Source organism: Strix uralensis, chromosome 11, assembly GCF_047716275.1.
Source record: "Strix uralensis isolate ZFMK-TIS-50842 chromosome 11, bStrUra1, whole genome shotgun sequence".
NCBI lineage: Eukaryota > Metazoa > Chordata > Aves > Strigiformes > Strigidae > Strix > Strix uralensis.
The window spans coordinates 5,574,438-5,586,699 of record NC_133982.1 but is presented as its reverse complement, the minus strand read 5'-3'; the positions used below and the strand labels follow the sequence as shown (position 1 = coordinate 5,586,699).

At 41.8% G+C, this 12,262-nt stretch overlaps 1 protein-coding gene across 1 annotated transcript in view; it reads left to right on the top strand.

Moving 5' to 3' along the window:
• The window catches only part of TMEM266 (transmembrane protein 266), a 64,991-nt gene that overhangs the window by 40,112 nt on the left and 12,617 nt on the right, over positions 1 to 12,262 (top strand). Inside the window, exon 10 of the mRNA XM_074880616.1 lies at positions 5,620 to 5,806. Within this exon, the coding sequence (XP_074736717.1) occupies positions 5,620 to 5,806 (187 nt within the window). The remainder of the gene's footprint in view (positions 1 to 5,619; positions 5,807 to 12,262) is intronic.

The window sequence follows — 12,262 nt, the reverse complement described above, 5'->3', positions numbered from 1 at the left end:
AATAGAATTGAGCAAAGTTATTGCTCCTGCATTAGACACAAGTAAGCTTCTGGCTAAAATGTTCATTGATCTCTCTGAATCTATGTCAATCATACTCTGTGGCTACACCATTAAACAGAAGTACTATATGATTCACTGGTAAGTCCCTTTTTGAGTCTTACATGCATGTTGTAAAATATCAGATAGGCTGGGTCACATGTTTTATACAACCAGGCATGTAAACTGAGATGGTATGTAGAGCACTGTCATTTTACCTGCTTATAAATAATCACCTAATGCATTCTTTGAGTGAGGAAGTGCACAGGTGTGCCCCATAGTTCTTTCTGGTTTGTTTCCTGCCAAAATATTGCTAAGTTTGTGCCACAAGAGGACATGTAACAAATTTTGAAAACACTAAGTAAATTTACCATCCATGAACTCTATGCCTGAAAATCTAGTTACTCATTCTTATGAGATGGTCTGTATCTCCCTTTTTCTTGGTAATAAGTGTATTTTCACATTAGCCACATGTATTACACCTTTATTGATGTCTTCAGCTCCCTCATGGGAGGGTGTAGCCAAGCTCGTCTCAGAGGTGCACAGTGACAGTACATAAGCTTGGAATGTGCAAAATTCCTATTGAATATAAGAACAAACATTTCACTGGGAGAATGGTCAGGCACTGTAGCAGACTTCTGGGAAGGCTGTGGTATATATGACCTTGGAGATAATCAAAACTTGACAGGACAGTTGCTTTTAGCAACCTGAGCTAAATGGACTTGCTTTAAGTGGGGTGCTGGTCTATGTGACCCTCACAGGTCCATTTCAGCCTAGGTCTTGCTGTGATTCTATGAAGTTTTCAAATATATTTTTTCCATTGCAAAGTATGTTAGGAACTTACTGATAAAGGAACCGACCAGAAGCTACCAAAGTATATGTAATTAGAGATAATGAATATTTAGGTGTCCTGGTAAATGATGCCAGTAGCAGTCTCTAGTGCAGTTGGTAATTACCTTGAGTCAGGAGATGGTTCACCTTAGTCTCCTTGATCACAACAAGTTATCTTCCCCACAACAGCGTTATTTGCCCACTGGCTCTCTGTGGGATTTCCGAGGTTCTTAATACAGAGCTGATACCTATGAGTAAGTCTTAATTTAAACAAATCAAAGCATGTATATAATTTTATATGCTTTTTTTCACACACACCACCCCCCCCCCTTATGCTATGCATAATAGGCATCCTTCCTTACAGGCTGAAGGAAGGATGGTCTACCTGAAAATATGAAACAGGGTTTCTCAGTACAGCTCTCATGCAGTACTCTGTATTAGAGTGGCTCAGGTCTACATTCAGATAGCTACATCAGCTCCTACTGCAAATAGAAATTTCATATGTTTAACTTGGCCTAGAATTTTTACTTTAAAAGACTGTTATATTTTATACCTTTTAATGATTTATTTAACCTGCCCTGGACTGCATGACATGCAGCCAGAGCAATCTCATTACCTCTTTTACACATTAGAACTGCCCGAGGTCAGTGTTCAATATGATGTTCAATAGATATAAGCACCTACAACATAATTTGCTCATGCAGTCTCTCATAATACCTGTAAGGAACACCCACTTCTCTTAGACTTAACCTTTGGTTTTAGTGGGTTGTTTTTAGTGGCTAAAACTGGATTCCGGCTTCGACAATATCTTGGGATAGTTTTTAAGTTATAGTTTGAAACAATATTTAAGAGTGATCTCCTGGGTAGATGCATGCCTTCTGTGAGGAAAAAATATCTGTTTCTTGTTTAACTTTTCCTAGATACTTTATTGAATGTCCTTTCATTTTCTGAAATCAATCCTTATGATAAATGGTGATTTTTTTTTTTTTTTTTTTCCATCCCACCCAGTCCCTTTTTGAACATACTAGAGACTTAGAGTTTGGGTTTGCATTTGGAGGCAGCATATTGTGTTGGGTTTTGGCTGTGTCTTATGCTGTGTCTGTGACAGTTACGGTTCTGCATCTCTGTGGAACGTGTATGGATCACTTTGCATCAGTAACAGTGAATGTGGGAGTGAGTTTACATGAGAAGAGGGTATTCGTTACAGTGAATACCCTCTTCTCTGTCAATAAAAAAATTACAGCTACACAATAGTATTTAATTCTAGCTTTCCACTGTTGTAATGACTACAAAGACTTCAGGGCAAACATGAATGTGACCTGGAAGCTGACCATCTGAGGTAATGGAAAAGTGGGAGAGTCTCTGTTAACCAAAGCTGCAACTGTGTGATTTTGTAGGCACCATCAGTTTGTGCTGTTACCTTTCTGAACATCTCTGTGTGCTGTTATTCACCTTGCAGATGATGCTGTGCTGCTTTACTGTGCCTAGGAATTCAATCCTGATATCTGCTCTTGACAGTCTCGTGTTCAGTTTGGATTTTAGACCAGCTGAACTAGCTCAGTGTTAAGAGCTGAAAGGAAGACAAGCATGTGGATTGTGTTTGCAGCTAGCAATAAAAGAGGGTTCATATATCACTTAAAAAGTTGCAAGTCCTGCATATACGCTTCTCATCCTCAGGCAGTGGATGAGGGAAGCGTTGCATGAGCCAAGACATCAGGTCTAGGTTTCAGTTTCTGCTAGAACGTGACATTTGTGCCATCTTCATAAGCAGGTGCTTCGTCTGCTGCGGGAGGCCCAATATGTATTTCTGTCTTTCAAACATAAGATGGCAGCAAAGCCCCTCCTGGTTTTGACGTTGCCAGCAGTACTAGCTGTTCACCTCTGTAACCGTGGTAGTAATTTTCTCTGTGGATTCTGTCAGATTGCTGTCTGTGTGGTTGGGATTCAACCAAGATAGTAATTCCCCCATATAAATAGGAAATAAAGAATTGTTTGGACAAAGTGTAGTTGTCCAGCGTGGTGATCCCAGTAATGGTTGCAGACTGCTACTTGGTCCAGCATGTCTAGCTGGGTAGTTCATAGCTTGTTGGCAGAGCCGTATTAAACAATAAAATTTATGAACTCATCTATTAAAAACTGGATGGTGACTGGGCATGGAAATTTTAAAGATATGGCAATAATCTGTGGATATTTGGAAATGCTTACTTTATTGATTGAAACATGTAAGCGGTCATCAGAAAGTCTGTCTCTTCCCTCATTTTTGCTGTAGGTTCACTGGAGCAGGAGAGATCACCTCCTTTTTCACATCTGTGAAATGCAGTAATTCCCTTCAAGCTTTTGATTGTTAGAAGGTTCAGCCAATCTTTGTAAATGCTTAAGCTGGTTAAACTGGGCGTGATGCAGAAATACAATTGTTGAGATGTCATTTAGGTAGTTTTATCTATTTGTGTTATAAAATACTTGCCAAATTTTTTCACTTCCATGAAAAAAGAAATTATATCCTGCCTCTTGGCCAGAGTTAATCATTTTAGTGGCAGTATTTCTTTTTCTGACACAAAGGAATGATTTTGAAGGATGAAATGTGAAATGTAGAAAACCAGCAATGATGCCTAATTCTTATTGCCTTTTCGTTTGAGCTAGGCAAGTAGATATGGTTAGGCAATCGTTTTTTTTAAAAAATCACCAGATTTATTTTTTGCCTATCATGTTTGACTGCATTTCTTCCTTTAAACCAAGGGAGTGTTTGAAAGGGTATCTTTTTCCCATTAAAGATGAATGTAAGATATTTTGAGATTTCTTTTTTTTTTTTTTTAATGTGAAGGATAAACCTGAAATTCTCTGTGTTGTAAATTTGGACTCCAAACAGTCTTTTCATGGCTTAATGACACATTCATACAGCCACCTCTGGTATGGCATGGGCACCTGAAGCCTCAGGAAGCTTATGGCTGGCTGGGAGAAGTGTTAGCGCTACCAGTTTGTACTTCTTCCTAGCTGATAGGTTAACACAAAAACCACCATCTGGGATCTGCCATGGAGGTTTCATTGAAGGAATCAAGGAGCAGGGCTGTATTTTGATATTTGCTGATACTACCCAACTCCTCTGACTGCCACTGCCGGAGGATCTTTGGTTAAGACCAATGAGCATTTCGTGCAGCCAGCTGTCTGCAGCTGCCAGACCTCTGTCCGCTGACTTCAAGGCCGAGAAAAAGCTGTGTGCTTTGTTAGATCCCTGTATTAGGTGGTTTGAATGTGATCTGGAAAGCTTAAACTGCCCTTTTGCTCTCTAGATTTGAGTCTTGCAGTGGGCCTTCCAGTTACTGTAGTTCCTTCCCTTATGCTCTGGAAAGCTGATAGTCTCCAGATGTGGCAAACTGGAATCCCTTTTTCTTTCCTCTTTTTTTCTTTCTAAAATCTGCGGAAACTCTGCCTTGTTTCCCCTCCAGTTGTTTTACACAGCTTGGAGGAACTGCTGGTGCTCTCCGGTGTGCCTGGGATTTGTGCCGTGTCCGATGTGGACCACGGTGGAACAAACTAGGTCTGCTGATGGATTCCAAAATCTGACAGCAAAGTAGATTTGAGTCAGCATCTGAGAGGCAAGAGCCAGAACCAGATTAATGTAGCCTACATGCTGTTACACACCAGTTTTCAAGCATCGAGGTGCTAATTCCATCTCTGTTGTAAATGCGGAGTGACAGGTGCAGTGTGGCCCGCCGTAGCATCATGCTCTCGGATGGCTTTTCAGGCCTTGAACTATGGGAGGCCCAGCAATGCTAAATTTTAAATGCCTTAGCCTATTACTCGCCTCATTTGCTTTTCCCTCTCAGACTCTCTATAATTAGACATGACTTGGTCACTGCTGTACCACTGATCTTAAAAGGAGTTTAAAAAAAAAGCAGCTCTGCCATGCAGCCCTGTAGCTGTGCTGGATGGCAGAGGGGGAGGACAGTGGGATTTTGTAGTGCTTATATAAGGGTTTAGAGGGTCTCTGCAGCCTCCCCAGAAGAATTATTTTCCTTCTTGCATTGTGGAAGACTTGTGGCTGTCAAACATAAGAGAAATATGCTGTGTCCATCAATAGGATTGTACCTGGTAGTTTCTGTCACTTTGTTAGGTGTCTGCTTTATAACACCAGTTATGAGGCAAATCTCCACCTGACTGCAAAAAGTTTTTAACTGCTGTGGCTCATATATTTGAGGGGAGTGGCCAGAAAAGTGACAACCTTCCGCACGGTTTTCTGCCCACTGTTGAGTACAGAAGATTTCAAGCTGGAAGAGGACTGTGGTGTCCCTCCCCCTTGCCCAGTTAGTAGGGGAGGATCATTCTGGGTACTGCTTAGAGAACCTCCCTCCACAGAAATCATCATTACATCATTACAAAGTCTAGCAGGTTAGAGATGTTTGTCATGAATCCCTAAATGCCTGTTAAGAGCAGTCTTCTATAAAGATTTCATTTGATGTCGCTGTTAGATCTGTTAAAAATTGTCCAAAATCATATCTTCAGGATGCACACATGTACAAAATAGACCAGCACAAGGCAGTCATTATTTTTAGATTATGTGAACAATGGTCCAGTTCACATGGGCTTTGGGAGAGCATCAGCAGCTTGGACTGTCATCCCAGCTCAACCACACTGTATTTGCTGTCACCAGTCTGTAGTGGTTTAGTGATAAAATGAGTAATAAGTCCCCAGCTGTAGGATATAGACTTCTGGCCATGCTTATATGACATCAGTATGTGGTGTTTTTTCCTCTAGTTTGAAATCAGGCAGCTGAGGGCCCACCTTGCTCAGCAGGATTTGGACCTGGCTGCAGAGAGAGAGGCTGCGCTACAGGTCCCACATGTACTGAACAAACAGAGCAGCAACCGGTACAAGGTGGTAGCAACTGAAGATTCCGATGATGAAGCCACCGAGAACATCACTGAGTTGCAACCTCCACGAGGTGAGTGCTGCCTGTGTGCTGCTACCTGCTGGCACAGCTGATCCCTTACATGGAGTTACTGAACCCACTAAATAATTCCACTCTACCAGTGCATTGGTTACTTTCCCTGGAGACTGCATTTTCCCATTTTTGCAAAGAGTCTGCTTTGAAGTGGCAGGAGCTGTTGTATTTACGAACAGATTCTGAACAGAGCCAATAAAATGACTCAGGAAGAAAATGACTATGATGTGCCTTCCCAGTGTCCTCATGATTATATCCATCAAACACTAAAGAAGCAGCAGCCAAATCAGAATTGGCAAAAGGATAATCACTTAGAGGTAAAAGCAGGGAAATTGAGAACATTTCAAAACAGTTTTGGTCTTCGGCCACTTTCATTTCTGTGGTTTAGAGAGGACCCATGCATTAACTGTGAAGTTTGCCTTGCCTAGAGGCTGTGCTCTCACCAGATTGCTTAAAGCTGCCAGCGCTGGACAGCCCTGCTGTGCTTGGGCGGGGCAGCTCTGGTGCCAGAAGAGGAGTGATGCGCTGTGTAGGCAGCTCCTGCTCGGATGTCTAAGTGCCACGTGACTATGGTCAAGAGCAGTCCATATCTGTGAGCTGTCTGTCAGGCAGGTCTGTGGTTCAGGGGAATATCAACAGTTGTAGTTACTTGGATCCATCGTTATCACACAAGTGCTAGACTGGAAGTATTTTTGGAAAAGATACAGCTCTCTTTCCTGGGATCCCCCAACCCTTACAATGGAGTGCAGAATGTGTCCTGATCTCAGTACCATTTAATGTAATACTCCAGAGGAGACAGCACTTTCTACCTTAGTGATACATTAGTCTTCTGTGGACATCTTAGCTTGATTATTTTAGTAGATGAGCAGTATGTGAATATGTCTGAATTAGAGGTTTGCATGGTATCTTTATTTTGGTCAAACTCCTTAGAATTCAAGGCACAGAAGTATTTTAATCCATAGGTTTAATAGAAGAAGCTCACCAGACATTTTCAAATGATAATCCACTCCACTCTCTACACAGTCATAAAAGCATGTAGAAATTGTTTTTGTTTTTTCCTCTTTATAATATCGAAGCGCTAGCCACAGTTCAGCCATTAATTATTCCTGATTTGAAATTGTGTTTAAAAGCAGTTGAGCAGACTGCCCCCTAAAATGCATTTCTGCCTTTTTTATAGTATTTCAGAGGTTTCCCCAGTGGATATATTATAATTTATGCATGTGTTCCTTGAGGGTTACATTTGGAACTGGAGTGTTGTGCACATTATAAGGAGGCTTGCTGAAATTTTAGAGCTGTGGAGATTCATCTAAAAATTCTTCTGTCCAAGGTATTCTTTTGAACATCCAGGTTAACACAATCACTTATTATTTGTGTCTACCTGTAAAATGCTGGCCACACGTGCATCAAAGTAGACACACAATCTTCAGGATTGATTTCTATGTTCAGTTAGGTTACCTGATTAGAGAGCTTCATGCTTTTCACTGAAAAAAGATGCTCAGCTAACAAGAAAACGTAAGAAAACACATTACGTATCAGGTAAGTTTTGTTTTATTTAAACATGCATATTGAGTATACAGAATTAATTTCTGATTCCCAGAAGTCATCTAAAAATACTGGAGGAGATATTTTTTTGTGCATTGTATCACATATTACATAAAAAAACCTTTGTAGATGCATTGAGTGCTTGTCTTCAGAAGCTAAATTCGGGTTACTCTATTTGAACAATCATCCTTTATGTTGAATGAGGCAGGAGTTGGACAGAAAAAAATTTCCTGTGGTCTTATAGCAATGGACACTCATCTGTGGTAGTCTACCATCACAGTGGACTGCCAACAAGGGGCCCAGTTAAGATTGCATGGGAAACCACAAGCCCAGCAATAATGTTCAGTGCTTTACTTCACAATCCAGGTAACAGTCAATTGAGGAAGAGGATTTTGCATGTAATTTCCTGGATTAGTTTGCAAAGGAAAGAAGTAAGCAAGCTACCAAGCACTAGCAGTGCTGGCTTAGAGATTACTACAGGACTTCAGAACCTCAACTAACAGCTTGAGAAGGCAGCTACCCCTGGGGATGAAAGATCATGAGCCAGCCCTACCTGGTTCTTCTCCCTCCCCACCTCAACTTGGTCTGTCTTCTGCAGCTCTCCCAGCACCAACCTGCACTCCCGTTAATACGCTGACTGTTGCTGCAGCAGCTTTCACCACTATCACTTTGGCATGCCACCAGCATTTTCTTCATCTACCCCATGGCCGTTGTGACCAATACATGTATCAGCAAAACCTGAATGTGGCATGTCAGCTGCATTTTGTGCCCATTTGCACAGTGTGGAAGGGGTGTAGGATCTCCCATCTCCCCACCTGCTCAGGCATGTGAAATAAATACACTCCTGAGACATGGCTCTGCACAGCACAGACGATTGAGATGTTTCCTGTAGGTCATTTCTGTATCCTCCTGCTTCTCACGTGCTGTGGTTACACTGGCTGTGCTATCTTCAGGGCTTTCCCCACCACTTGCTCTGCCTGGAACTGTAAGCCACCAGTGTTTTAGCTCCTGACTTTTGGGTCAAGGGTTATGTTTTGCAAGTTATACTCTGTGTCAGACCACATTAGGAATTGCTTTGCACCCATTTTCTCTAAGCTGTGTTTTTTCCTCCTTAAAGATTCCAGGGTGATGACTGCAGTTAATCATTCTGTGTGCCACATGGCATTTGTGACCTTTGAAAAATATCTGCAGTTGCCTATTACACTGACTAGTTGGAAGAGAAATAAGGGACCAGGTTGCTAATACTGTTAAAATAAAAGCTACAGTTCAACGCCGCAGTTCAGCTGTTAAGCAAAACAGGCTCTGATGAGCTGTTCTCTTATGCTCTGGCAGAACATTAGCTATATAACATTATATATAACATTAGCTATATAGCTACATATAACAGCTGAGGGTAGGGTATGGCATGGAATGCATGTGCTTGTGCCAAACTTAACTTTGTCAGCCGTCAAAAAGTCACTGTCTTTGGAGAGCCCCAAATTCTGCCAAACCAGCAAGCTTGAGTTGGCTAGAGAACATACTGCACAAAAAATTGGGATATTCCATCTCAAGCTAATCGTATTTCCCCCATCTATATTGAACAATGGAAACATTGAGTGCAGAATACTTTACCACGAAGGGGTTATGGAATAAGAAAGCACTGAGACTTTTTACTCATTTCCCTACCTGGGAGTTTTATGGGATAGTGCATAAGTTAAAGCTCCTCAGGGGAAGCTGTAAGCTTGTACTCTTGTATTTACACTGGATTTTCTGCAACCATTTACTACAGCCTTCAGTAAAGTAAGTCAGGTAAGCCCAGCATCACATGGTACATGCAGCATCTCAGGGAATTTGTGTAGAGACACACACTGTGGCCTGCACCAGGAGAGTATTCTATGTGCTGGCTGATCTGGTAGCTTTCAGTACATGTTTTCACCTAGCTTTTCTTTCTGCAGATCTCTTTCTTTTTGTATCTGAAGTGGTGCCTTAATTGGTAGTACAAGACTGGGAGAGGCAAGAGCTCTAGGCAGATGGTCAGTGGGCTCTGAAAGTGTCCTGTAACTCTCCAGCTAATATTTCATGCCTCTTCTTGAAGGACCACTTCTTGAGGCCGTACAGCTGTAAACTGTTTGTGGCCTGGTTGGTCCTGTGCTAATTCTCTGAATAATGAGCTGGTTGCTGCCTCACATGCATCTATCCTCCCCAGAGCAGTTCACCAAGAGACCTCCTAACACTGTAGGAATAACTCTGTGGACCATGTATGGCTATATGGTATTTTCTAATTAATTTGGCTAAGAAGCAGGAAATTTTTAAACTTTCACTTGCTTGGAAGTGAGGTTTTATTTGTCTTGCCAAAAAATTGATCTCCAAAGCAGACAAACATGCAGGCTAAAACACGGGTTTCAGCATGCATGTCAAAGGGCACCATTATCCACACCAGGAAAGATGATGGACTCAAGAGAAGGGCAGGACTCAGGAGCCGTAAACACAGGGCAAAACTGTGACATTTGCTGCACTGTGAGCGCTTTACTTACCTTCTCTGCCTCGGTTTGTAAAGAGCTTAGGGTGAAAGCTGTTGCATGTGAATGCACAGCAGCATCGCTAATGATTTTCGGGACCATTGTGGTCAGCCTTTCTTCTAAGAGCAAGGGAAATAGCCTAAGTGCTGTCATCTCCTTTCTTCTTCTCGGAGATGGTTACCATTTGACGTAATGGCAAATATTATCCTATCTGTTCGTCTCTATAAAGGAAGTTTTTTCCCTTACTGAGTTCTTACTTTGTACAGTATATAACTGCTCATGGTCAGAATAACATCTAATGTTTTCTGCTCCTGCACAAATCATTTTTAGTGTTTGGTATACAAAGTTCCAGGCTTCAGGGAATGCCAGGTTCACAGTGTCCTATATAGCCATTAATACTTCCTTCCAAAATTTATTATTCTTTAATCTCTCCCATAATATATGAATTAGTGTCCCTAGTGGAAATTCCTCATTTTCCTGCATATATCATTTCAGTTTTTGAAATTCTACAGTACTGCCATAGTTTTAAGATTAATATGCCACCTTTCTATTCCTTTGAGCAACAACCGGATCCTAGCTCTGTTACTTCACATTGGAGAAAACTTATTTTAGCTGTTCTGAGTCAAATTTCCATTTTTATGGGGTTGACAGTAAGTCTTTTGCTTTGAGGGACTGCTGCAATTTATTGTGCTTGGAGAAAAGTAAAGCTTGCTCTCCCCAGAGGTACCCACTGTTTTGTGAGAAAAGTGGGATATTGGGAAGGGAATGTGAAAAATTCTGGAGCTTCAGAGGGCTTCCCTTAAGATTATTCATTAGCTTTGTGAGAAGGCAAAGCAGGGCACCGGAAAGGATTTTGTCAGTTGTTCCTTGCAAGGTAGTCTGAGCTGGTGGAACACTTTTAAACTCTAAGCCAGTTTCTTTCATCATCATCTGTTAGTGCTCTAAGAACGCCCCGTTACTGTAGGACAATAGATAAAAAGTAGTTTAAGGTTATTTTCAAACATTGAGATGTATCTATACTTTGAAGCCTACTCCACGAAATGGTTATATCTTAAGTGCACTCCACTTCCTGGTTAAGCTCCATGTATCTCTGTGGAAGAGTGAGGATTTGGCTTCTCTGTAGATGCCTCTTCCAGGCTTTGTGGTTCTCTGTGCATTGATCATCCAGGCAGGAATCAAAGGAATTAAACCTTAAGCAACACTTACATCAATGTGTATGTAGTTAGTGAAGTTAGGCTCTTAAATTTCATATTCACCAAATGGGTGGGGTAGAAACTTTTCACTTCCAGAGGTGGTGAGCATACAGTCACGCGTGTGAGGTTGAAGTTGTCTCCCATCATTAATGTGAAGAAGTGTGAAGACATTGCTGACAGGTAAAGGAACACAGAACTGGAACGTTTTCCACTGTCCAAGCATGCAGCCCCTTTCACAACAATCTCTTTCATAAACAGATTGTGCTCCATGTGACAGCAGTGATGTATTTTGCTCTCCGCTGCCATTATAACACTGTTCCAGCATCTCACTCTTTTAAATTATTGGAATTATTTTCCTAATTCTCAGTCAACATTTATTTGTTGCCAGTAACAATTTGTTCTTGAATCCTTTTGCTTCAATTATTCTTCTCTTTCCCTAATGTTTACCCAGGAAGTTATTGTTTTGTTGGTAGCCATATTCTTTGTCGACCTTTGTTTTTCTACACTCAACAAATGTGGTCATTTTGCAGAGACAGACCCAAGTTCCTCTGTGTTTGCTTCAGACTGACTGTAACAAGCCAACTCAGATGTGGATCTGCTGATCCATATTCATAGAGAACAAGATTGGAAGGAGCATTGAGAGGTCCCCCAGGCCATCCTCCAAAGCCAAAGGCCATCCCCAAAGCCACCAGGCATGCTGACACACAGATGTGTTGCATCTGAGCCATGCTCAGCTCAGCACACACTGCTCTTGTAGCATGATCTGCTAAAGCGAGGGCCAAAGCCACCCAATTTGTTGTCAGTTAAGCGTTTTGGTTTTCTGTCCCGATTTTTCTGTCCCAGCAGTATCTGCTGATAATGGAGCCTGTTCCATATCCCAGGATTTCCTTCTGCACGACTTCCATCTCAGGTTGATTTCTGACTTAAAAACCAGACTGAATCTGTTGTTCTTATCTGTGCAAGCTAATTTCGACAGTTCCTCTCTAGGTGGATTATCCACGTGCTCAGGCATCCATCCAACCTCTGCAGGGACTGGATATCCGTGTGAATGGAACAGTCGTGTGAGTGCTGCGGCTTGGTCTCATGTTGCAATCTGCCTTCATATGAAAAGCAGGGGAAGTCTCCTGGAAAGTGCCAGCTGGCTGTTCATGTTTCCTGTTGGCGCAAACTTTCCACGTTGCTAGAGGGAAAGGGAGAGAGACCTTCTAGGGCCAGCAAAGCAA